This window comes from Paroedura picta, chromosome 1 (assembly GCF_049243985.1).
Source record: "Paroedura picta isolate Pp20150507F chromosome 1, Ppicta_v3.0, whole genome shotgun sequence".
Taxonomy (NCBI): Eukaryota; Metazoa; Chordata; class Lepidosauria; order Squamata; family Gekkonidae; genus Paroedura; species Paroedura picta.
The window spans coordinates 2,362,909-2,389,272 of NC_135369.1; the positions used below are offsets into that span (position 1 = coordinate 2,362,909).

Here is a 26,364-nt window from a genome sequence, read left to right on the forward strand (position 1 = left end):
TGAACCACAGAAGAATAAGAGAAAAACGGGGTTTCGTATTATGTATTACTGGAGTGGCGGGCTATAAATCAAAGTAATAATAATAATAATAATTAAATATTAAAAACATATTGGCGGAGGGGGGAATGATGAAAAGCCATTAAAAAGGGAGGAAAGGAAGAACATTTCCTTTTATTCATGAAAGCTCTTGCCTTGAATAAATCTTCTTTGGTCTTAAAGACGCTATTGGACACTGATTTTGCTGGCTCTTAAAAGTCAGTATACGTCTGTTATAACTCACCCAAAGTAGACACAAGAATAAACAATGGCTCTCTGCAGGGGAGGGGCCTGCGTTTGGTGTCTTAGTACCTGCAACCTGCCTGCCTACACCAGCCTTATCTCCCGCCCAAACACAGACCACTTTGATCCCGCCAGGGATTGTTTCTTCTTTGTGAATAGCGGCCTGTTCTTGTGGGAACAGATCGCAAGTATAATCTGCCTGGGACGGAGAGATTAGCACTAACTCCCTGGACCACACACCGTTCTGCTGAGTCTGGCCTTCTCCACAGCGCTGGCCGTGTTGTTGACACTCGGTTGTCAAGGCAGTTTTCAAAAAGGGCTTTGGTGCAAAGGGGGTTACGGCTTTTAAAGGCCAGTGGCTTGCAGATTCGACAAATAAAAATGTAAAAGGCAGGAGAAAGTGGAGAGCGCGGGTGTCGGAGACAGGCTGCAGGCAGAATGCACCCAGCCTGTTTAGTTTGACGTGGGTCACTTGCCTTCCATCGTATCCCCCTGTATCCCCCTGGGTTTTTTTTTTTTTTTTGCAACAACCTGGTTAGTGGTGGCTTTTGTGACTGAAGAGTGGACTGTAAAGCAACTGATACCATGGCTGATAAAGGCCCGTCTCTCTGCATTTCCTGGTTGCACTGCCCCTGTTACCCAACCTGCATCTGCGAAGGTAGTCCGGAAAGATTAAAACTCCCAAGAGTTTCCCAACCCACATCTGACACACACACACACACACACACACACACACACACACCAGTGGCCAGAAGGGACTTAGCTACCTTAATCATTTGATAGGTCTCCAGGTCCAACCTGGAGGCTGGCAACCCTATGCTCCGATCAGTTTGCTGGTCCAGGGTTGGGAAGGAGATTTGGGGAAAGGAGACAGGAAAGGGGGAGGTTTGGGGAGGGGGAGGGCCTCAGGGGTCAAATACCACGGGGTCCACCTTCCCAAGCGGCCATTGTCTCCAGGTGAGCTGATCCCTGTCACCTGGAGATCAGCCGGGATAGTGGGAGAGCTCCACCTGCAGGTTGGCAGCAACCGGGGAGCAGGCCTGCCCCACAACCAAGCCCGTTCCCGTTGCCCTCTTTGCTGCAGCCCAGGTCCGAGCTCAGTGGCTCTGTGGCTCTGCCAGCCCAACAGGTAGAGCCCCCCGCCTTGACTCCCCTTCCCCAGGTCTGCTGGGGGCTCCCCGGGCAGCAGCCCCCCACCCCCTCTGGGCCGGAAGTCACCCAGTGAATCAAAGGGCGGGTGTGCCTCGGTTGCTGCCTCTGGGCTCCTTCTGCACCCAGGGGATCACGTACTTCACTTCAGGAGCACAGCAAAAGCCTTATCCAACAAGTGCAGCTTGATCCTGTCAGATCCTGGAAGCTAAGCAGGGTCAGCCCTGATCAGTATTCGGGGGGGGGGGGGGAGACCAGCAAGGAATTCTAGGATTGTGCGGCAGAGGAAGGCAGGGACAAAGTACTCCCGTGTGCCTCCTGTCCTGTCCTGGATCACCCAGGCTGGGCTGGTCTCTTCAGATCTCCGGTCAGTGCTTGGACGGGAGACCCCCCCCCCCCCGGAGGCAGGCCACGGCAGACCTCCTCTGACCGTCTCATGCCTTGGAAACCCCACAGAGTCACTAAAAGTCTCCTGCAACTTGAGGGCACCCCTGCCCACTGCGGCACCACACTGACGCAGCTCTGTGCCAATAAAGGTATTGTGTGTGTGTGTGATTAAGACGTTTATTGGAAATCTTTCTGGAATCCACTGCAGAAGGAAAGTCAAGCCGCCAGACGTGCCGGTTGTGCGTCTGCCAAGGCCGCCTGGCAGGTCTCCGCTTCTAGAAGGATTTCACAACAGCCCCTCTGCCCTTTCCTAACCAGCCGTGCCTCTGGTTGGCCCGTCTGCTTGTTTGTTTGCTTGCTTGCTTGAGTCGCCCTGCGAACGGATCCCGAACGCCATCCGACGTCCGTTTTGGGGAAGCGGCAGGAGCCGCCGAAGCCGAGCGAGCGTCTTCAGAGTGGGGGGGGGGGGGGGAGAGGGCCTGTCGGGAAGCTGAGGAGCTCTCCTGCCTGCGGTTTTGGGGGGTGGCTCTGGAGCAGGGCGTGCCCCCGACGTCAAGGCGGTGACTCAGTTCTTGCTGCAAGGCTCCAACCCCCAGAGCGTCCCGCCGGTTATAAAAGGCCTCAGAGGGGTGGAGGCAGCACTCGAGCAGTCCGAAGAGGAAGAGGAAGAGGGACCGTCTGGGCAGGAGACGAAGGCAAGAGGATGAAGGTGCTTCTGAGCCTCCTGGCCTCCTGGCTGGTGCTGACCACCGCGACCACCCTGGTGCCCGAAGGTGAGTCTAAGGAGGAGAGACGTTTCCTTCTCGACGGAGGGCAAGCCAAGCGTTGGGCTGCTGGAGAGACGGGCAGAGCTGTGGGGCAGAACGTGCTCTGGCAGCGCAGCGCGTGTGCCGGATTGCAGCTAACGACACGTCGGGGCCGGCATGGGTGACGCCATCGCGAACGTGGGCCTGTGCCAAATTCCTGCCAAGTGGGGTGCCGGGCGGGCAACAGAGGCCTGGCTCGGTGGCAGAGCCCTAGGTTTGCCTGTCCCAGGCCCTGGGTGCAATCCGAGCCCTGGCCCCCGAAAGGACCTTCTCAGGAAGCTTGTGTTGGTCTGTAGGTGAAGAGCCGGGTTCGAGTCCAGAAGCCCCTTAGAGAGCCACACGTTTTGGCAGGAGCTAACCTTTCAAAGCTCCCTTGGCATCCAAAAGAGGCATCTTTGACTTCCAATATCTTTTGCCCCCAAAATCTGCGTCTCTGAGGTGCTGCTGGACTCGAACCTAGGACCTTCTCAGGCGCCAAGAGCTGGGAGAGCTGTTTCTCCGCCTGAGACGCTGGAGAGGGGCTGCCGGTCTGACTGCCATGGGTCAAGGGCAGCTCTGACTCCCATGGGTCAAGGTTCTCACCAACCTCACAGGGTTGTTGTGAAGAAACCAGCTCTACTGGGAAGCATTCCTTCCAGCCTGGAAGCTCTAGTGTAGGGAGAGGAAACCTGGGGAAGGGTCCCGCACCACGTCCTGGCCACCACCTTACTTTTTGTCACCCTCCGTCCTCACCATTGTAGGAATACGACACCGAGAGCCAGTATCGGGTAGGGGTCCGAGTGTCAGGCCAGGATCTGGACGAACCAGGTTCAAATCCCTTCTCTGCCACAGGACTTTGCAGGGTCAGACACTCTCAGCCTCTCCTACCTTGCAGGCTTGTTGGGAGGATGAAACGGAGGAGGGAAGAATTAAAAAGCCGAAGAAATAAGAATGATGTAAGAATTATGTAAGCCACTTTGGGCACCCATTGGCGAGAAAGGCTGGGTGTAAATAAACAAAAAAAAAAGGAATGCATGCAGGGCTTAGCCGCTTCATTGCAAAAATCCGGTGGCTCTTGAGGCCCTGTCATTTTACGGTCTCTGCCTTTTAGACTGACAGAGATCTCTGGCTAATCTCTGGGTGTAGAGCTGGACGCACTTGGGCAGTTACTCACATTCAGTTAATTCTCAGCTTGGTTTCCTGCCTTGGTGTTTGTGGCAGGATATTCCTGTCCCTTGGCCTGTCTTGCTCCTTACCTGTCTGCAGGGGTTCTCTTTCCTGAGCGGCGCAGGTGAAATAATTTATTTATTTATTTTATTTTTTATTTATTTAGATTTATATACCGCCCTCCCCGAAGGCTCAGGGCGGTTTACATTAAAACTAATCAACGATACATGAAACAGTCTTCGTTAAAACATACAGTAAATAATAACAGTGGTTGTAACCATATAACAGAATAATGTAACAGTATAACAGTATAATAAAATAATATAACGATGGAACGGTGCAATACCACAACAGGTCCAGAGCGCTCTGGTGGAGTTCTGGGAGGAAGGGGGGAGATGGGGGGGAGGGGGGGAGCGGGGGCCCTTCGTTCGTTGTTGGTTATATATCTGGTCTCAACCAAATGCCTGGTGGAGGAGCTCCTTTTTGCAGGCCCTGCGGAACTGTTTAAGCTCCGTCAGGGCCCTGATCTCCTCCGGGAGCTCATTCCACCAGGTGGGGGCCAGTACAGAGAATGCTCTGGCCCTGGTCGAGACCAGGCGGACTTCTTTAGGGCCAGGGACCATTAGCCGGTTGGTGGCGGTGGAGCGCAGAGCTCTTTTAGGGGCATAGGCAGGGAGGCGGTCCCTCAGGTACACTGGGCCCTGACCGTGAATGGCCTTGAAGGTAATTACCAGAACCTTTAGTCTGATCCGGAATTCAACTGGCAACCACTGCAGTTGGTGGAGAATGGGCCGGATGTGGGACCTCCACGGTGTTGCTGTGAGGATCCTGGCCGCTGCGTTTTGGACCAGCTGTAGTTTCCGGGTCAAGGCTAAGGGCAGGCCTGCGTAGAGCGAGTTACAGAAGTCCAGTCTAGAGGTGACCGTCGCATGGATCACTGTGGATCACTTCACAGCAATAATTTTGTCTGGGCTGCCTCTTGGATCCCCAAACTGTTTACATGTTCAACTCCTGCTATCTGCAGCTGATAGCGTTGACGGCTGGAGCTCTGCGGGCCAAACGGAGTTCCAAGCCTTTTATTACGGCTGGCCCAGTTGGCGGAATTGTTCCTGTTGGTGTGCTGTGCTTAGCTTTAATTGGAACAATACGCCATTGCTTTTTGGACTACGGAGTGTATTTACCAAGCTCTCTCGCGCTCTTCGAGTCTCCTGTATCCTCACAGAGGGAGAGAGACCCTCTCTGGCTTTTGGAGCATACTCAAAATAATTCCTTCCAAAAAGGCCAAGATTTCCAACAGAGGGTAAATTCTGGAGGCCTGTCGCATGGAGTATTGCACAGAGACCATAAAGGAGGTGGCCTTTTGACTCCTCCGGCTTGGTGTCATGGTTATGAGCAGTGGCCTCTGATCTGGAAAACCGGGGATGATCCCCCACTCCTCCACATGCAGCCAGCTGGGTGAACTTGGGCCAGTCCCAGTGATAGCCAAGGGTCGATATGGATCTTTAGGGTAGCTTTGCCTGGTGTGAAGCATTGCCCAATTAATTACGCCAGCTGGAAAACCTTGATGTATTTTGCATTTATTGTAGTAAATAGGAGAACACGGACACCGGGGGGTGAATCCTCGGAAAAACTGCCCGCCAGCCGTCCGATGACATAGCGTTCAATACCCTTTCCTTGGAGGCTGGGAGAGATGATGCCCTTTGCAGGATGAGCCAATTGCCTGGGGCTCCCCACTCCACCTCCAGGGAACTCCCTGTAGCCTTCCGGGTCTTTGCCTGGCCTCAGTCCCAGCCCCAAGATGTGCACTTTGCAATGCCGTCCTCATGCCTTCTGGCCTTGGCTCAAAAGATAGGATCGGGCTGACCCTGCTCAAAACATTCCCTCCTCCGACTCTTGGGGAAGTTGCATTCCGGGGAGGAACACGCTGATCTCTTGAGAAGAACCAAGGGCTGGAAACAGTCAAGCCAACGGGCAGAACGAGAATCAGTTCATAATAGCTGTACGATCCATCAGAAGGTTACAGTCATTTGCTTTCCCACCAGGCCATCACTCCCTCCTCCTGGAACTTTCCCAGGGTCTTCAGCTTGCTGAAACGTGGGGGAAACGTCCCTTTTTCGGAACCTAAATGAGCGTAATCTTCCTATATACCGGGTGGGAATGAAAAGCATAAAGCCTAAATCAAATTAAGTGATCAGATGTTCGGACAGTCAAATCTTCTCGTAGTTTCAAATGGGGACATGTTTCCAAAAATATCTACCTGGGAATAACAATGTATCAATTAGAGGCCCCCCCCCACAAATTATAATTTTTAAACCGTTTGCTTTTCAAATCTATTTTCAGCATTCATTTCCAATTTGCATGAAAGCCAGTTCCTATTTCAACAAACTCTAAAAGGCCACAGTTATCTTAGGGAGCTGTTGGAAGGCTTTAGGTTAGGGGTAGTCAAACTGCGGCCCTCCAGATGTCCATGGACTACAATTCCCACGAGCCCCTGCCAGCAAACGCTGGCAGGGGCTCGTGGGAATTGTAGTCCATGGACATCTGGAGGGCCGCAGTTTGACTACCCCTGCTTTAGGTCCTTGGGGAGAAAGCAGAACACTGGGCCGAACTGCCGAAATAAACACCAGAAGATTCTTCAGTAATATAAGTATAGATAGTAGCAAATTCCTCGAATTAAGTGGAATCTGGGCATCTCTTTGGGGAGCATTCGAACCAGGTGTACGGCCTCGGAGGCATTCAAAATACAAGACGGAAAGATATTTGCCTACACATAATAATTCTACAAGCAGTATAAAAGCAGCACATAAGGACCAACTCGTCTTCCTCCCCCTTCTTCCTTGTCGTCATCTTCTCAGTCACTGATGGATTCAGAAGGTGGCAATCACGTTCTTCACCACCATGCCATCAGCAGTTCTCTCAGAGCTGTTCTCTTGGAGCAGTTCTCTGAGAACTTTCTCAGGCCCCGCCTCCGTCACAGGCTGTCTGTTGTGGGGAAAGGAAGGGAGAGGTGTCAGTAAGATGTTTTTAAGCTCCTTTGGGTAGTAAAAAGCAGGATACAAAAACCAGCTCTTCTTGGAGAGCAACCCTGGCGTCGTGGTTAAGAGCGGTGGCCTCTAATCTGAGCGAATGGGTTTGATTCCCCACTCCTCCACATGCAGACATCTGGGCGACCTTGGGCTAGTCACAGTCCTGTCAGAGCTGTTCTCTCAGAGCCCTCTCAGCCCCACCTACCTTACAAGGTGTCTGTTGGGAAGGGCAGGCAATTGTAAGCCTCTTTGAGATTCTTTCGGGTAGTGAAAAGTGAGGTTCTTCTCTGACAGCTGCCCTTGGTGGTAGGCCACTAATATCCCCTGAGGAGTCAAATAATTTACCTTGACTCCACGGGGAAAAGTAATGTTAGGTAATGTTAGGTCTCCTCTAGGTCACGAGACTTTTGTCTCTGTCTACTGAACTACAGTGGCTCTGGTTTCCCAGAGTTGAATATTCCCTCAAATAGATGGACCCTCCCTGGCCGGACCCCGCAGAGCTTTTCTGAGAGCCACCTTGGTGTAGTGGTTAGGAGTGCGGACTTCTAATCTGGCATGCCGGGTTCGATTCTGCACTCCCCCACATGCAGCCAGCTGGGTGACCTTGGGCTCATCACGGCACTGATAAAACTGTTCTGACCGGGCAGTTCTCTCAGGGCTCTCTCAGCCTCCCCTCCCTCACAGGGTGTCTGTTGTGGGGAGAGGAAGGGAAGGCAACTGTAAGCCACTTTGAGCCTCCTTCGGGTAGAGAAAAGCGGCATATAAGAACCAACTCTTCTTCTTCTTCTTCAGTAATCTCAGGGCTCTCTCAGCCTCCCCTCCCTCACAGGGAGTCTGTTGTGGGGAGAGGAAAGGGAAGGTGATTGGAAGCCGCTTTGAGGCTCCTTCGGGTAGAGAAAAGCGGCATATAAGAATCAACTCTTCTTCTTCTTCTTCAGTAATCTCAGGGCTCTCTCAGCCTCCCCTCCCTCACAGGGAGTCTGTTGTGGGGAGAGGAAAGGGAAGGTGATTGGAAGCCGCTTTGAGGCTCCTTCGGGTAGAGAAAAGCGGCATATAAGAACCAACTCTTCTTCTTCTTCTTCAGTAATCTCAGGGCTCTCTCAGCCTCCCCTCCCTCACAGTGTTTCTGTGTGGGGAGAGGAAGGGAAGGCAAATGTGAGACTCCTTCGGGAAGAGAAAAGCCCCTTTCCTTGGGGTGTTCATCGGCTGGCTTGAGTAGCCACCTAGAGAAGTGTGAGACGAAACCCTCGTCCAGGATGTGAAGTTGCCAAGACTTAAAACAGGCTCCCACCAGCTCAAGGGACCATCGGCCCCTGAACGGCTGGGTTGCAATAACGGCTACTGCAAAGCCCAGGCAGGGGTCATTTAAACGGCCTCCAAAACTTTCACTCAGAGCTCTCTGTTGATGGGGGGGGGGGGGGAAGGCTCTTTTGCCTTGGGAAGAAGTCCCCGGCGGCCTTTTCCAGGATCGCTTTGTATGCACCCCCTCACGGGGTCCCAGGGAATCTCGGGTGGCCTCATTTCTTCCCAGCATGGGAGGGAGGCGAAGCCAAGCAACCCAGCAGACCTTGGCCTCCACCGCAGGGCTTGTGCAAACAGCCTGGACCCCTGCTGCTTTGTGGCTCAGCTGGGGCTGCAACCAAAGCAGGGAAAGGGTTGAGAGGGATGTGTGTGGGGGGGGGGGCACGCACGAGCTTGGCTGCCCCTGTAAAAGCTCCCTTCCGATTTCTTTGCCTCAGTAAGCCGTGCCGTGCAGGGCAAACTGTTTACCTTCCTCTCAGCAGAGCTGGGAGGGATTCTCACCTGATGTTTGCCCAGAACTTAGAGCGGATTTGCAAGCTGTGGCAGCCGCTGGCCAGTAGGACACTCCCAGGTTTGTGTCTCCGGCCAGGCTTGTGTCACTTGTGTCCCCTTTCAGAGGGGAACCGGGCTGGTCTGCTGTGGAAGAGCTGGGTTCGAGTCCAGTAAGGCCTCAGAGACCAGCGAGGTGCCTCCTGGACTCAAATCTATCTGGGCTACAGCAGGGTGGATTACTAACAGGCACCGTTAGCCACTCTGGACCTTAAAATGGGGGCTTTCAACGTTTCCTTGGGGGGAGGAATTGGCCGTCACCCCCAAGATAGATGGGGGGGGGTCTCTGTGTTGGTCTGAAGCAGCAGAACAAAGGTTGAGTCCAGGGGCACCTTGAGGACCAACCAAGTTTCGTTCCAGATAAGAGCTTTCGTGGGCTCGTATCAGATACTTGGCTCTACCGCCGAAGAAGGACTTTTAAATCAGTTCTTCTGTCTTCACTGCAAACTTTTATTGGGCTGAGCAATTCATCTGGCTGCTAAGTTCACCCCCCACCCCCAAGCCTCTTTCTCGGTCAATCTGTCCCCTGCCCACCAGCTGCCGGTCATTGGAGGGCCCAAGAGAGAAAAATAAAACGGGCGGCTAACGGTAGGCATCCTCCTTAGCTGGCTGCCGGGAGAACAAAATCCAAGCCCAGCAGTTTGATTCAAGGTATGAGCGTTCACGTGCCTGCACTCTTTTTCAGATACAGTTCTTAAAAGGATCATAGGATCATAGGGGCAGAAGGGACCTCCAGAGTCATCTAGTCCAGGGGTAGTCAAACTGCGGCCCTCCAGATGTCCATGGACTACAATTCCCACGAGCCCCTGCCAGCATTCGCTGGCAGGGGCTCGCGGGAATTGTAGTCCATGGACATCTGGAGGGCCGCAGTTTGACTACCCCTGATCTAGTCCAACCCGCTGCAGAATACATGATCAGTTTTTCTATTGTAAAAGGATACCTAGAAAGGAAGGGAAAATACCATATATTGTATAGGCTACAATACTCATGAAGCTCATATCTGACAATACATGTCTTATTCTTACACATCACATTGAGACAACAAACCACATGTTTTCAGATACATCGAAAGGGAAGTTATTCGTCCCGTCCACCAGCTGGTTCCGGGAGTAGCGGGTAATAAGTCTAAATAAACAAATAGATAATACAAATAGGTATCTCCCGTTAAAAGGCCCAAGCACTTGGTGATGGGAAAGATCGAACCGTGAGACCCTGGAAAGCAGCTGCCAGCCTGAGCAGACGAGACTGGCCCCGACGGACCGAGGAACTGACTCAGCTGGAAGCCACTTCCTGTGTGTCCCAGCTGTTATCTTCAAACGGGGCTTCCCTTCTTTCTGGGCGCCTGATCCGCATTTCCTGGCTGGCCTCTCTGGCATGAAAAGTGAAGCCACCCTAATAAACAAGAGCGAGCAGATTCCAGAGCCCGAGGAACCAGTCCGGTTTCCTCCTCATTCCGTCTCCCCGCGCGGGAGGAGGTTTTGGACAGCTTCCGAGCCAGCCCTCTGCCACTCCATCGCAGGGCTCGTTCGGCCTGGCCCGGAACGGCCTCTGCCTCCTGGGATGGGCTGCAGAGTCCCAGACACAAGGAAGTGGCCCTCCTGCAGTTCTCGAGGGAGGGTCCCCTTCCCTGGCATGAGAGGGTGTTGCCAATTGCTCCAGAGGTGTTCAGTAGAAGAAGAAGAGGTGCTTTTTATACCCTGCTGTTCACTGCCTAAGGAGGCCCAGAGCAGCTTACAAACGCACTTCCCTTTCCTCTCCCCACAACAGACACCCTGTGAGGGAGGGGAGGCTGAGAGAGCCCTGAGATTACTGAAGAAGAAGAAGAGTTGGTTCTTATATGCCCCTTTTCTCTACCCAAAGGAGGCTCAAAGTGGCTTCCATTCGCCCTCCCTTTCCTCTCCCCACAACAGACACCCTGGGAGGGAGGGGAGGCTGAGAGAGCCCTGAGATTACTGAGGAAGAAGAAGAGTTGGTTCTTATATGCCGCTTCTCTCTACCCAAAGGAGGCTCAAAGCAGCTTTCAATCGCCTTCCCTTTCCTCTCCCCACAACAGACACCCTTTGAGGGAGGTGAGGCTGAGAAAGCCCTGAGATTACTGAAGAAGAGTTGTTTCTTATATGCCGCTTTTCTCTACCTGAAAGAGTCTCAAAGCGGCTTACATTCGCCTTCCCTTTCCTCTCCCCACAATAGACACCCTGTGAGGGAGGGGAGGCTGAGAGAGCCCTGAGCTTACTGAGGAAGAAGAAGAGTTGGTTCTTAGATGCCGCTTTTCTCTACCCAAAGGAGGCTCAAAGCAGCTTCCAATCGCCTTCCCTTTCCTCTCTCCACAACAGACACCCTGTGAGGGAGGGGAGGCTGAGAGAGCCCTGAGATTACTGAAGAAGAAGAAGAAGAAGAGTTGGTTCTTATATGCCGCTTTTCTCTACCCGAAGGAGTCTCTAAGTGGCTTCCAGCCACCTTCCCTTTCCTCTCCCCACAACAGGCACCCTGTGAGGTGGGTGAGGCTGAGGGAGCCCTGAGATTACTGAAGAAGAAGAAGAGTTGGTTCTTGGATGCCGCTTTTCTCTACCCGAAGGAGTCTCCAAGCGGCTTACAGTCGCCTTCCCTTTCCTCTCCCCACAACAGACACCCTGTGAGGAAGGGGAGGCTGAGAGAGCCCTGAGATTTCTGAAGAAGAAGAAGAGTTGGTTCTTAGATGCCGCTTTTCTCTACCCGAAGGAGGCTCAAAGCGGCTTCCATTCGCCTTCCCTTTCCTCTCCCCACAACAGACACCCTGTGAGGTGGGTGAGGCTGAGGGAGCCCTGATATTACTGAGGAAGAAGAAGAGTTGGTTCTTAGATGCCGCTTTTCTCTACCCGAAGGAGTCTCAAAGTGGCTTACAGTCGCCTTCCCTTTCCTCTCCCCACAACAGACACCCTGTGAGGTGGGTGAGGCTGAGAGAGCCCTGATATTACTGAGGAAGAAGAAGAGTTGGTTCTTATATGCCACTTTTCTCTACCCAAAGGAGTCTCAAAGCGGCTTACAGTCGCCTTCCCTTCCTCTCCCCACAACAGACACCCTGTGAGGTGGGTGAGGCTGAGAGAGCCCTGAGATTACTAAAGAAGAAGAAGAGTTGGTTCTTAGATGCCGCTTTTCTCTACCCGAAGGAGGCTCAAAGCGGCTTACAATCGCCTTCCCTTTCCTCTCCCCACAACAGACACCCTGTGAGGGAGGGGAGGCTGAGAGAGCTCTGATATTACTGCAGAAGAAGAAGAGCTGGTTCTTAGATGCCGCTTTTCCCTACCTGAAGGAGGCTCAAAGGGGCTTACAGTCGCCTTCCCTTTCCTCTCCCCACAACAGACACCCTGTGGGGTGGGTGAGGCTGAGGGAGCCCTGACATTCCTGTTCGGTCAGGACAGCTTTATCAGGTCACCCAGCTGGCTGCACAGGGAGGATGACAAGTGGGGCATCAAACCCTCCTCACTCGGTTAGAGGCTGCCACTCCTGACCACGACAGCAAACGGGGAAGTGTTTGCTTGTGAAAGATACCTTTCCTTTTGCTGAGTTATCAACAGCAGCTGCGACATATTAAAAGCCGGAAGGGGCTACGTAGCACCAGTTGCCGTCTGGTTTTTGTGGCTGCCGGGTGATTTTGCGCTATTAGGGTTGGGGGATTCCTGAAAATTTGGGATATCTATTTTGATTATGTATTTATCTTTACATTTTCTTCGTGTTTTGTATCCTTTGCCTTTTATTTCCGGTATTCTTTGACACAGTATTCAGTTGCTGTTATTCTTCTGTGCTTCTTCCTGGTACCGGCCTGTTCGGTTCCTTCTTCAGCTTTTAAAAAATATCCTTCTCCCCCCAGATGACGGAGCAGAGGTGCCCCCGCCTCCCCCATCAGAGGACTTCCTCCAAAAAGAGATCGACCCTCTAGTGGACCTGCCGTTTCAGTTTGTGCTCCAGGAGGAACTGGACCCTTTATCGGACCCTGTGCTCCAGCGGGAAGGTGAGGGAACGGGTCTACTTTTGACCCGAGCTGGAAAAGAGGTGCATTCTGGGAAAACCAGCTGCTCAGAAGTTCATTCTGCAACTCCCAAGATGGGGGAGAGCTGCCGATTGGCTCTTGACTCCCTCGACTGCAGTGACATCACGTCATGTTCACCGACGTTCTTGCCGGCTCAGGGCTGGGGGCTGCAGGGACAGGCCCCTCTGCACATACAGGACCTGGGCGGTGGAGGGGTTCCCCTGGCCATGCAAACAGCTGGAAACGCTGTTGAAAGGGGTGTGCTTTAGTGGTAAAACATCTGCTGGGTATGCAGAAAGTCCCAGGTTCGATCCCCGGCATTTCCAGTTAAAAGGGCCAAGCAGTGGGTGATGGGTTATGTCAGTGCCCTTGAAAAGGGTCTAGAAACTTCCATCGGTGCAGGACGTCACAGCTGGGGTGTTGACTGGAGCAAGCTGGAGCCATATCAGTCCAGTCCTGTTCTGCCTGGAATGTTTCTGGGTTCCCAAAGAGACACCAGAAGAATGAAGAGTTGTTTTAAGGAGTGATTCCAACAGGTTTCTGCAAGGACTAGGTGAATGGCCTGCCTGGACATGTGGAGGGTGCTCCAGCTAACCCACAAAAGACTAAAATAAGGGAAACTCTTGCAATTATAAGTTCTGTCACTAGGTAGGGTGGCCACACACACATGCCCTGGTGGAGGGGGGGCTCTGCCAACCATCAGTTGGCCATTGGGAGGGAACTTGCCCCCCAAATGAAGGAGATCCATCTGATATGCAGGGATGTAGCTACGTCTCTGCCCACATGACCCCGAAGTGACATCATCACATCTGGAATGTCAAGGCGAAGCTCTGGCATTTGGGCAAAAACTCTATGGCAGAAGTCAAATTTCCCATCGGGTTTCTGCCCAAATACCAGAGCTTCACCTGACATCCCGGAGGTGATGACCTCACTTCTGGGTCACGTGGGCAGAGGCACAGATATGGGCCTGCCTATCGGAGGGGCTTCCCTGCTGCTCCCGGTAAGACCCCCACCAGGGATGTGGCAACCGCATCACAACACCACCTACGCTGCTTCCCAATTTGCTTCTGGGCACAATTTAAGGTTCTGACCCTCCAAGCCCGATAACAGCTTGGGGCCAGTGTACCTGAAGGACCTACCTGTATGGACCTACCTGTTCAATCCAGTCATATTCAAGGGCCTGCTTTGGGTGCCCCTTCCACCGAAGGCTGGACATCCCGAGGAAAGAGTTTAGCTGTGGCACCCAAACTCTGGAATACTCCCTCCCCAGAGACGTCTGTACTTTTCTCTCTAGCGGTGTCTTTTACAGCAGGGGTAGTCAACCTGTGGCCCTCCTGATGTTCATGGACTACAATTCCCATGAGCCCCTGCCAGCGAATGCTGGCAGGGGCTCATGGGAATTGTAGTCCACGAACATCTGTAGTCCAGGAACACCCTGCCTTACACCATTCTCCTCTCCTCCTATTAGTCTTCACAACAGCTTTGTGAGGTAGGCCAGGCTGAGAATGTGTGACTGTCCCAAGGTCAGCCAGCGAGTTCCCGCAACACAAGTCAGAATTTGAACCCGGGTTTCATCTTGGTCCCCCGCCCCATGCTGCCTTCGTAGGTGGCTGTCCTGTTTTAAGGAGGGCTATGTTTGTTTGCTTGTTTGCTTGTTTGTTCGTTTGCTTTTGCCATTTGCCAAGTTCTTGTTACATTTGTAGTTCTTGGGGTTTTAATGGGGTTTCAATTTGGGTTTTGTTATTGGGTTTTTATTGTATGGATTGTTTTTATGTGACCCGCTGTGAGCTGGTTTCCGAGATAAATAAATAAGATTCTCGGACGAGAGACTTTGCAAGGGGAATATCCCAAGGGGGGGTTTACTTACTTAGTACACTGAATATCTTTTAACTTTTCTCCTGGTGTCTCCTTGCCTAGCGTTTGACCTGCCCGTGCTGATCCATGGGGAGCCCCAGCCGGGCTTCGCTGCCCTCGCCCCCAGAGGACGGAGACCCGCCGGTGCCGGCTGCGTTCCCGGTCTCCCTTGTGCAGGCCGCCCACTTTACCCCAGCAACCTGGCCGAATTCCCCCCCGGCCGCCCCACCCTCACCAACCTGGACAGCATCTGTGCCGAAGGGAGGCAAAAGGCAGCCTACGGGCCCTGGAACCTGCCCCACACCGGCTTCAGCCACCTCGCCCGCCAGGGCCACGCCCTCAACGACCTGGAGGCCAGCATGAACCAGTGTTGCCAGCTGCCCACGGATGAGAAGCTCAACTGCAGCCAGGCCGCGGTGAGTAGCCCTCGCAGCTGCCGGCTGGGTGGGAGATTCCGGGAGACTGGGAGTGTGGACGGGATGGGCCTCAGCAGGGTGTAATGGCACCCCCAGCCCTTCCCTCCAGGGGATCCCGTGTCTGATGCAGACAGACTGGAGCGTGTCCAGAGGAGGGCTACGAAGATGGGGAGGGGTTTGGAGACCAAGACGTATGAGGAAAGGTTGAGGGAGCTTGGTCTGTTTAGCCTGGAGAGGAGACGACTGAGAGGGGATCTGATAGCCATCTTCAAGTATTTAAAAGGCTGCCATGTAGAGGACGGAGCAGAATTGTTCTTTCTTGCCCCGGAGGGACGGACCAGAACCAATGGGATGAAATTAATTGAACAGAAATTCCGTCTCAACCTCCGGAAGAAGTTCCTGACAGTCAGAGCGGTTTCTCAGTGGAACGGGCTTCCTCGGGAGGTGGTGGGTTCTCCTTCCGTGGACGTTTCTAAGCAGAGGCTGGAGAGCCATCTGACGGAGAGGCTGATTTTATGAACTTAGGCAGATTGTGAGTGGATGGGCCGAAGGGACTGTGGGGCATCATCTGGGCATGGAATTGGGGTCGCTGTGGTTGGGCAGGGAGTTATGAATTTCCTGCTTGGTACAGGAGATTTGACTCAATGGCCCTGGAGATTCTATGATTCTTTGTTTCTCAGGGAAATCTCAGCCCAAGCTGAGGAATCCACGTGGAATTTGTTGGGATAGGCAATATCTATAGCAGGGGTGGCCAAACTGTGGCTCTCCAAATGTCCATGGACTACAGTTCCCATGAGCATGCTGTCAGGGGCTCATGGGAAATGTAGTCCATGGACATCTGTTTGGCCACCCCTTCTTAATAAACCTATTGTGAGCAGCGGCTAATCTAGCCAGCCGGGTTTCGTTCCCCCTCCTCCTCCCCATGCAGCCAGCTGAGTGACCCTGGGCACATCACAGTCCTGTTAGGGCTGTTCTCATAGAGCAGTTTCATCAGACCTCTCTCCGCCCCGCCTAACTCACAGGGTGTCTGTTGTGGGGAGAGGGAGAGAAGTTGATTGGAAGCTGCTTTGAGACTCCTTCGGGGAGAGAAAAGCAGGGTATAAAAACCAAATCGTCTCCTGTTTTGAAGCAGATCCCTTGCAAATTCACTCTTACATGTGTCTAGTTTGGTTGGATCCTGCCATGGATGGGTGGTGGGTGGGGTGGAAACTGGGGCAGGCTTGTTTCAGACGCTGCGCCTGGTGCCATTTCCCATTTCCCAGCGATGTGCCAGAGATGGTGGAGAATAGCCTTGGAGGGATACTCTTAACCCCAAGAAGCCCGATGCTTGAGGGGGATTCTGGGGGAGGAATTCCTGGCCCTTGGCACGCAAGTACTCCAAGAGGCGTAGCTTCCGTCTGGGGCTGTGGCATGCTCAGATCCTGCCCACGCAAGTGACTGGCGACTCCTTCGTATCCGACGGACCCCAGCTGCTGAGGCAGCCAGACAGGCTGAAGAGTACTGAGGAGGGTCGATGGAGCCACGGTGCAGAAGCTGGGACTCCCGGACAGGACTGGCTGTGAGGGGCTCTTGAGACCTTCCCTTCCAAGAAGTCTCTGGACTTGAAGTCTGACCCAGAGGGCTAATCCCAGATATAGAGGGGGGGCAAGCAGAGGGAGATGTTGAAAGCGTATTTGTGCCAAGCCCTCTGGGGCATGCGGTCTTTGGCTTGCTGCTGCTTCCCTGGGTGTAAACTGCACAGAGCTTTCATTCCAACGCCAGGTCGATTCAGTCCCTGCCCTCAACACAGAATGCGATTTCCATTTTGATTTTGTCCGATTTAAATTTTCCCTCTGCAACAAGCACGATTGATCCGGAGTGACCCTACCTTTATCCTGAAATATTTTAGAGTGCTTTTACCCTCAATATTTTAATAATTGGATTGAGAAACCACGAGGAACTCCAGCTGCTTTGCATTCAATGCAGACTCCGTGGTAGAGAAGCCCTGATTGGCCAAGGCTACCAAGCTTTTCTTAAAGAGGAAGCCCTAATTTTCTCTCAACAGAAACCCTAACTTTTGTCGGTAGAGGTTTGCCTCGTGGTTCCCCCCCCTGCTGCCTTTGATCCTCTCCCCCCCCCCTCGTTCAATAAAAGAAAAGAAAGAAAGAGGCTCCTGCTGTGCTTGGCTCCCCCCTCCCCTTCTGAGCCTCCCTAAGCACGTGCAGAACACTTTTCTGTTTCAATGGGGGGAGAGGAAGACCCGAGTTCAAATTGATCTGGATTCAGCAGGATCCGCAACAGAATAAACAAAGTAAGTGCAGATTCAGCCCTGGCGTCGAAGCCAGCTTCCGGGCCGAGATGTAAACTTCGCGCTGACCCTCCCTCTCTCTCGCCTCTGCCTCAGTGGTCGGATGTCCTGGAGAAGTTCTGCAACTCCGAATTCGCTGTGAAGACCAGGCCTTACCACTGCTGCAAGCTGGAGGGGGCCAGCCGGGAAGAGTGTTTCGCCAGCAGTTCCCCTTTCCCGAAGTACGACTTCACCGGCGTGGAAGAGAAGCCGAGCCCCTGCCCCCACGGGGAGTGCAAGCCCAAGGACCTGGTGGGCGCTCACAAGCTGCCTGCCCTCTCCTTCCCCCCGGGCAAACCCACCGGCGCCAACCTCAGGAATATTTGCAAGCTGCGCAGATACCGGCCCGTCTACCCCCCCAGCACCCTCCCAAAGACGGGCTTCGGATGGTTTGTGCGCCAGGCCCGGGCGATCAACCGCCTGGAAAGCGAGTTCAAGAAATGTTGTCGGAAGGAGGACGTCGGCTGCGCTCACAGAGGGGTGAGTGGACGGGAGGAGCCCACACCTGGGCGCTGCTTCCCAGCATCCCTTGCTCCAGAAAGGCTGAGCAGACTTGTCACAGATCTGGGCCTCGCTCTCAACCAAAGTATCTCAGCACCTCACTACTGGAGGTGGGAGGGAATTATCAATACATTTAATAATAAGTAATAAATTTAAGAGCACCCCAGCCTCCTGGTATCACCGTGCAGGGCTAGGGACGCCAGCTTCCAGCAGGGAACGGGGGACCCCCTGGAATTACGGCTCCTGTCCACTCACAATGGATGGGGATTGCACCCCACTGAGGACCCCGTCCTCCCCAAATATCCTGGAATTTCCCAACCTGGATCTGGCACTGTACCCTCCCTCCTTCGTCAGTGGCCAGGAGGGGGAGCCTGGTGGCCCTCTTAACAGTGCTGTGGCAGCCAGGAATCCAACAGGCGTAGCTTTCTTCAGTTTGGTGATCCAACGATGAGGGGAACTGTGCTTTACGTGGTCAGAGCTGGAGATCCTGCCTGTGAGAAGGTGGCCGCATGACCCAGAATCCCTTCCGGTGTGGCTCTTAGTTGGAACAAGAACGTTGTTCCTTGGCTGCTGCCCCTCAAGGGAGTTCCAGAGGCATGGATGAGAGAGGCGAGCCAGCAGTCTTCCGGAGGTCTCAAAAGGACCGTTCCTCCACCTGCACAGTCGCCATCTCTGAGGCCAGCTCTGCCTTTCCTGAATCCCCCTGCAACCGCCCACTGGAGACCACCGAGTCAGCTGACTTCCCAGGACCCTCCTCACCCCTCACCTCCCAGCGGGGCTTTGTGCATCCTGAAGCTGCTACTAATCTGCCAAGGGGTGCAGAACCAGCTTCCTCTTCCGGGACACCTCTTGGGATTGTTTTTAGCCGTCTTTACCCCTTGTTTAATATGCTTTGGTCCCCCGTGACACCCCTGGGGCTCTGGACTTCTCACCTTCCCTCCTGCGCCACCAACGTAAAGTTGCGTTTTGCAAAACCCGAGGTTTACTTACGGGGTCTCCCAAGGGCCAGGAAGGTGGGGAGGTCTGGCCTCCAGTCGAAGATACACGGACACATATGTGGGGGTGTGCCCAGGAGGCCAGGTGTGATGCTGGTAATGGCATGGAAAGGGGAAAGAACGTGCTCAGAGGCACTCTTGTTTGCATTCTGTGGCTGAAATCTTGTTCTGGCTCTGAGCTCTAATTCAGATTAAGCCTCTTGCCTTGAAGATACAAACCTTTTTTTCCCAGCCAGGGGAGAGGGAAGCTTCAAGGTTGGGATGCCAGCCTCCAGGAGGGACCTGGGGATCCCCCGGAATTCCAGCTCATCTCCGGACTAGAGAGACCAGTTCCCCTGGAGAAGAGGGAGGATTTGGAGGGTGGTCTTTGTGGCATTATCCCCCTCTGAGGTCCCTGTCCCCCACCCCCAAACCTCCAGTCCAGATCTGGCAACCTTACTCCCCCATCCCTTGTCTGGGATTGGGGGCAGGGCGGGAGACCGGGCAACCTTACTTCAAGGGTTGCCAACTCTGATTTGGGAGATTTGGGGGACGGATCCTGCACAGATTAGGGTTTAGGAAGACTGACAGCCCAACTGTCCACTCTCCATGCCCTTTCTGGGGCGGGGGGTGTGCGTCTCCTGCCGTGCGTCTCCTGCCCCTGAGCCTGCCTTTTGCTTTTCTCTCCAGTGGGAAAAGGTCCTGACCCAGTTCTGCAAGCAGGAGGGCGCTGTGAAAACCAAGCCCCATTTCTGCTGCAAAGAATCGGAGGGGGAGGACCGCCTCACGTGCTTCACCAACCAGGCCCCCTTTCCGGCCTACGACAGGGAGGTCCAGGCGGTCAACCTGGCAGAGGTCACCCCGGCGCTCCTGGACCTGCTGTGCGGCCAGTTCACCCTCCTCGCCAAGCAGTAAGTCCGTCTTCTGTTTCACTGTTGTCTGGTGGGATCGCAGGGCTGGGAGGGGCGGCAGTCTAGCCCGACCCCCTGTGCAACACGGGACACTCACAACTGCCTGCCAATCCACAGTGTTGCCCCCCCGCCCCCCCCAGCCAAAATCCCTGGCCAAACTTCTTTATGAGAAAGAGCTCAGTGGAAAACTTACCACACACAAAACACTAGACAGGTCAAAGGTTCGCCACATGACCAGAGCTTAAAAGCAGTCAAGGGCTTCCACGCTGCCTGTTACCTGGTCCTTTCAACTGGAGAGGCCGGGAATTGAACTTGATAAGCAGAGCCTCTTTACCAAGTCTTATCTGCTCAGACAGGCAGCAGCCCCCCAGGGTATCAGGCAGAGGCCCCCAATATCACCTATAAACTGGAGACACCAGGGATTGAACCTGGGACCTTCTGCATGCCAAGCAGAGCCTCACTGGTCCAGGAAGGTTGGTATTACCTGCATATAGGTGGAGGGCGAGCACCGAATTAGCATGAAGATGTTTAACAAGGACCAAGCAGGAATAACAAGCTTAGTTCAAACTTTTCCATTTGCTTGGGTTACATTCTGGGGGGAACCTTAGTGCAGAAAATAAATAGGTCAATGTTGGAGGTTAATGGGCAGATGTATCCCTAACTGTGGAATGCAGAGAGTAATTATTTACCGTCAGCCAGCCTGGTGCGGTGGATGAGAGCGACAGCCTCTAATCTGGCAGGCTGGGTTCAGTTCCCCCCTCCTCCCTCCCTTGCAGCCAGCTGGGTGAGTGGCCTTGGGCCAGTCACAGATCTCTCAGAGCTCTCTCAGCCCCACTCACCCCACAGGATATCTGTTGTGGGAGAGGCAGGGAAGGTGACTGTGAGCTGTTTTGAAACTTCTTCAGGTCGTAAAAAGAGGAGAACAAAAAAACAGCTTCTTATGCTCTCAAATCTGTTCAACAAATTATTTACGCTGCGTTTTAATCTACTGCCCATCCTCTTTCTATATGCATGGCCTCATAATTCCCGTTTCATCGTACCTGAGGAAGCGTACATGCACATGAGAACTTGCGCATTGAATAAAACTTTTTTCGGCCTTAAAGGTGTCCCTGGGTGCAAACTTTATTTTGTTGGCAACCTTTTACTGGCCGCCCTTCTGTCTGTGTGGAACTCAAGGTGGCTACAGGGAAGCCCAGAAGGATCCCTGACTAAACCTCCAACCCGTGAAACTTTCTGCTGCTGTGAATTCTTTAGCATGGTCGGAGCCAAAGGCCTCTCCCTGGAGGTTCTGCCCCTCTGGGAATTTTCCCAGCAAGAGAGGCTTAAAGCAGAGCGGGTCATCCGGTGTGTGCGCCTGCTCTCCCCCTCGTGGCTGCAACTCTGAGTGCAGTTTTGGGACATCCTGTGAGGCACACTTCCCCTTTCCTTTTCAGCAGGAGGCTTTCAGGAGCATCCTGGGTTGGGGACGAAGGGCAAGGAAGTTAGAGATTGAGCTCAGCAGGATCTGAACATGCTGGGAAAGGGGGCCAGTGAGAACAAGATGCAATTCAATAGGGAGAAAGGCAGAGTTCTACATCTGGGTCACAGAAAAGAGAAGCAGGCATCCTGGAAGGGGGGATAGGAGCAGACAGAAGGATGCAAGAGTGAAGAAGGCCAATGCAACGGAAGCATCCCATCCAGATCACTGTCCCTATGCCGCATTGGCCAAAGCCCAGCTGGAGTCCGGCGTGCCATTCTGGAGGCCTCACTTCAAAAAGGACGTGGCCAAAATGGAGAGGGCGCTCAGGAGGATCCGGGGCCCGGGGACCAAGCCCTGTGAGGACAGGCTGAAGGACTTGGGAATATTCAGCCTGGAGAAGAGGAGGCTGAGAGGGGACAGGGTGGCTCTCTTGAAGGATCTGAAAGGTGGTCCCTTGGAGGAGGGCAGGGGAAGGTTCCTGTTGGTGGCAGAGGAGAAGTAAGGGTTCTAAACTATGTGTAGAATAGTATTAGCTAGATATCAATTAAAAAATGTTCCAGTCAAAGGAGTTCAGCAGAGGGATGGGCTGCCTCAGGAGGTGGGGAGCTCCCCCTCACGGGCCGTCTTCAGGCAGCGGCTGGACAGATCCTTCTCCTGGATGCTTGGGGCTGATCCTGCACTGAGCAGGGGGTGGGACTAGATGGCCTGTATGGCCCCTTCCCACTCTAGGATTCTAGGAGTCTAGTTCAGCAGTGGGATGGGCTGCCTAAGGAGGTGGGGAGCTCCCCCTCACTGGCCCTATTCAAGCAGCGGCTGGACAGATCCTTCTCCTGGATGCTTGGGGCTGATCCTGCACTGAGCAGGAGGTGGGACTAGATGGCCTGCATGGCCCCTTCCCACTCCAGGATTCTAGGAGTCTAGTTCAGCAGTGGAAGGGGCTGCCTAAGGAGGTGGGGAGCTCCCCCTCACTGGCCCTATTCAAGCAGCGGCTGGACAGATCCTTCTCCTGGATGCTTGGGGCTGATCCTGCACTGAGCAGGGGGTGGGACTAGATGGCCTCCATGGCCCCTTCCCACTCTGGGATTCTAGGAGTCTAGTTCAGCAGTGGAAGGGGCTGCCTAAGGAGGTGGGGAGCTCCCCCTCACTGGCCGTCTTCAAGCAGCAGCTGGACAGATCCTTCTCCTGGATGCTTGAGGCTGATCCTGCCCTGAGCAGGGGGTGGGACTGGATGGCCTCCAAGGAACATTCCCACTCCAGGATTCTAGGAGTCTAGTTCAGCAGTGGAAGGGGCTGCCTAAGGAGGTGGGGAGCTCCCCCTCACTGGCCGTCTTCAAGCAGCGGCTGGACAGATCCTTCTCCTGGATGCTGGAGGCTGATCCTGCACTGAGCAGGGGGTGGGACTAGATGGCCTTCATGGCCCCTTCCCACTCTAGGATTCTAGGAGTCTAGTTCAGCAGTGGAAGGGGCTGCCTAAGGAGGTGGGGAGCTCCCCCTCACTGGCCGTCTTCAAGCAGCGGCTGGACAGATCCTTCTCCTGGATGCTGGAGGCTGATCCTGCACTGAGCAGGGGGTGGACTAGATGGCCTGCATGGCCCCTTCCCACTCCAGGATTCTAGGAGTCTAGTTCAGCAGTGGAAGGGGCTGCCTAAGGAGGTGGGGAGCTCCCCCTCACTGGCCCTATTCAAGCAGCGGCTGGACAGATCCTTCTCCTGGATGCTTGGGGCTGATCCTGCACTGAGCAGGGGGTGGGACTAGATGGCCTCCATGGCCCCTTCCCACTCTGGGATTCTAGGAGTCTAGTTCAGCAGTGGAAGGGGCTGCCTAAGGAGGTGGGGAGCTCCCCCTCACTGGCCGTCTTCAAGCAGCAGCTGGACAGATCCTTCTCCTGGATGCTTGAGGCTGATCCTGCCCTGAGCAGGGGGTGGGACTGGATGGCCTCCAAGGAACATTCCCACTCCAGGATTCTAGGAGTCTAGTTCAGCAGTGGAAGGGGCTGCCTAAGGAGGTGGGGAGCTCCCCCTCACTGGCCGTCTTCAAGCAGCAGCTGGACAGATCCTTCTCCTGGATGCTTGAGGCTGATCCTGCCCTGAGCAGGGGGTGGGACTGGATGGCCTCCAAGGAACATTCCCACTCCAGGATTCTAGGAGTCTAGTTCAGCAGGGGAAGGGGCTGCCTAAGGAGGTGGGGAGCTCCCCCTCACTGGCCGTCTTCAAGCAGCGGCTGGACAGATCCTTCTCCTGGATGCTGGAGGCTGATCCTGCACTGAGCAGGGGGTGGACTAGATGGCCTGCATGGCCCCTTCCCTCTCTAGGATTCTATGTCTCTAAGAATATTTGGTGCTACCTACATGTGCCGCCATTTTCCGTTCACGCGTCTGATGACTCACGTGGGCCTCCATCTTGTTCCCCAGGAAACACGTCCCTGCGCTGGTGCGGAACATGACAGCGCCCTGTTGTGAGCTGCAGGGGGAGGAACGGACTCAGTGCGCAGAGCAAGAGGTGAGAGTCGCAGGGGCAGAGGACGGTCCCTTGCTGGTGGGAGAGGAGCCCCGGAGGCCACGGGCTCAGTTCAAGGGTGCGGATGAGACTTGTGCACAGGGGCACTTGTGGGGATTTCGGAACTCAGGGTCCTTCAGATTTTAACAGGATCTGGGCTGGACTTAGGGATGCCATCCTCCAGGTGGCACCTGGGGATCCCTTGGAATTATAGTTCATCCCCAGACTAAAGAGGTCTGTTCCCCTGGAGAAAGTGGCTGCTTGGGAGGGCAGAGTCCAAGGCATCCCACTCCCCTGAGGTCCCTCCCTGCCCCAAATCCCTCCCACTCCAGGCTCCACCCCCAAAGCAGGTATCTCTCAAGCCAGAGCTGGCACCCATGCTGCATTCTACAGATCCACGCTGCAAATGGCACGGTCCCCGGGGCCCGGAGCTTTCCCTTGACACAAGAGGCTCTTTCTGCAGAGGATGTAGGCTGGTATTGGGGTTGGGGGCCACCCTGAACGGAACTGATTTGCAGGATCCAACCCAATAAAAGCAACCTCCAGCAGGGTTGCCGACTCCTGGCTGGGATTTTGGGGGGTGAGAGAGACATTTTGTTGGCAACCTTGCTGGAGGTTGCTTTTATTGGGTTGGATCCTGCGAATGAGTTCCGTGCAGGGTGGCCCCCAACCCCAATACAAGCTGAGACATGCTGAGGGGTTCGGACTGGAGACCAAGTCGTAGGAGGGAAGGTTGAGGGAGCTTGGTCTGCTTAGCCTGGAGGGAAGATGATGAAGAGGTACTTGAAGGGCTGTCCTGGAGAAGATGGAGCACACTTGTCCTCTCTTGCCCCAGAGGATCGGACCAGAGCCAATGGATGGGAATTAATTTGAGTTCCTGCAGACCCAGGGGGTGGACTAGATGACCCTGGAGGTCCCATCCCTCTCTACGATTCTATGATCAGTAGACTATAATGTCATAGAATCCACCCTCCTAAGCAGCCCTTTCTCTAGGGCAGCTGACCTCTGTCTTCTGGAGGTGAGTTGAAATTCCCGGAGATCTCCCGGCAACGCCTGAAGGTTAGCCAACTTAACCTCCTTCTAAGGAAACCCAGTTTTGCAAAACGTCTGGCCCCACTGAGGGACCTCCCGAGGGCCTCTGGGTTTTGGCCACTGTGTGACCCAGAGTATTGGACCGGATGGGCCATTGGCCTGATCCAACGTGGCTTCTCTTGTGTTCTTAATCCCCACTTCTAAACATGAAGCCCTCTGGGAGACCTCGAGCCAGTCCCAGTTCTCCCAGAGCTCTTTCAGCCTCACCTGCCTCAGGAGGTGCCTGTTGTGGGGAGAGGAAGAGAATATGGCTGCAAGTCACTTTGAGACTCTCGGAGATATCAGAAGCAGAATATAAAAACCTCTTTCTCCTCCTCCTCGGCTTCTTCACCCACGCATGTGTCGTTTCTCTCCTCAGAAATCGGAGTTCATCACCACCCTGTGCGACTCCCCAAAAGCCTTCTGGAAGGACACAAAGAAATGCTGCTCCCTGGCCAAGGAGGCAGCCCGCCTCACCTGCTTCGACTCCGGCTACCTGAGCAACGTCACCTTGGCCAGCGCTGAACAGCCCGCCCAGCCTACCGAGCCCACAGAATAGATCGGGGCGGGCACCTTGCACACTTCCCCGGGACCCCCTGCCCTCCGTGCTGGCCTGCCCCACTCGGGGACTGACTGAGCTCTTTTCTTGGCCCTCCCCCTGCCGCTGCCCTCCGCACAAACTGGCCTTCCGTTCAAGGGGGCACCTCAGCCCCGGCTTCATGCACTTTATCTCTGGGCCGCTCACCACAGAGCAGTCCTAAATTTAAGGCTCTTGAGCCCTCTTCCGGTTCAGTCCGGGTTTGCCTTCCGCGCCCGGATTGCTGGACAGAGGCTGTTTCGCCTGGGAGAAGCAGGGGATGTCGGGGCCCTGTCTCTTGCTCCCTGCGCCAAGTGAAGCCGTTCCCACCAAAGGGAGCACCTCTGGGTCCCGGCGAGGACCCGGATCGCCCAGCAAGCCCCGACTGAGTCTGATCTCCGGAGCTAAGCAGGGTTGGCCCTGGCTAGTACTGGGGGGGAGCCCCCCCAGGGTGTAGAGGCAGGCAATGGCAGACCACCACAAAGGCTTCTTGTCCGGCAGCCGGGCAGTCCTTGGATCTCTCCTGGCTACTCTGCACATGCCAGATAATAAATAAATCCCTCCCTCCCCTTTCCGGGTCCTGCTCTCTGTTTCGCTTAAATCCAGCACCCCAAAAGATGGCAGAGACAGCTTCTGGGTCTCTGTTAAACTGAACGTTTAAACTGAATGTTTCAACTAGTTTAAGGATGTTTTAATTTGCTGTTTTATTTTACTGTTGCGCACTGCCCCCGGGCCTGCTTGCAGGGAGGGGTGGTATAAACATTGAATGATAGTTATATCAATAAATAAGAGGGCCATATTGATCTCCGGTGGATTGGTCTGCTTCCGATTTCACACGGAGGCAGCGGTTCAAGGACAAGGCCGGCCTGTGTTTGTGAGCCCTCTTCAGCTGGGCATCCCCAGCGTGGCGTCTTCTGCAGGCCGGCAGGATGGCGTCCTTGTGAAGGGAAAGACACTAGTCTGAGAAGCAGGAGAGGGCTTGGGTTGACGTTTTCCTCTGCTGAGCCCCGTTTTTGCCTGTAGGTAGCTCGGTCGTCTCCCTGTATTCCTGGCAACATATTTTGATATCCTCGTGCCATGTTTGCATACAGAGGCCTGTGGCCCTAATAAACCCTTTTTGTGGGAAAAGA

At 54.3% G+C, this 26,364-nt stretch overlaps 1 protein-coding gene across 1 annotated transcript; it reads left to right on the forward strand.

Annotated features, from left to right (window-relative positions):
• Positions 1-2,284: 2,284 nt before the first annotated feature.
• ECM1 (extracellular matrix protein 1) lies at positions 2,285-26,364 on the forward strand. The gene is made up of 7 exons (XM_077319558.1): positions 2,285-2,588; positions 12,492-12,632; positions 14,568-14,920; positions 17,304-17,726; positions 19,412-19,632; positions 23,502-23,589; positions 25,037-26,364. The coding sequence occupies exons 1-7, from the start codon at positions 2,519-2,521 to the stop codon at positions 25,214-25,216; spliced, it is 1,476 nt and encodes a 491-aa protein (XP_077175673.1). The 5' UTR covers positions 2,285-2,518; the 3' UTR covers positions 25,217-26,364.

Excerpts from the sequence above, each read along its gene's own strand:
- ECM1 (XM_077319558.1), top strand. The coding sequence starts at position 2,519 with ATGAAGGTGCTTCTGAGCCTCCTGGCCTCCTGGCTGGTGCTGACCACC. Across the intron at positions 2,589-12,491 it reads GACCACCCTGGTGCCCGAAG|ATGACGGAGCAGAGGTGCCC; the intron begins GTGAGTCTAAGG and ends TTCTCCCCCCAG. Across the intron at positions 14,921-17,303 it reads TCAACTGCAGCCAGGCCGCG|TGGTCGGATGTCCTGGAGAA; the intron begins GTGAGTAGCCCT and ends CCTCTGCCTCAG.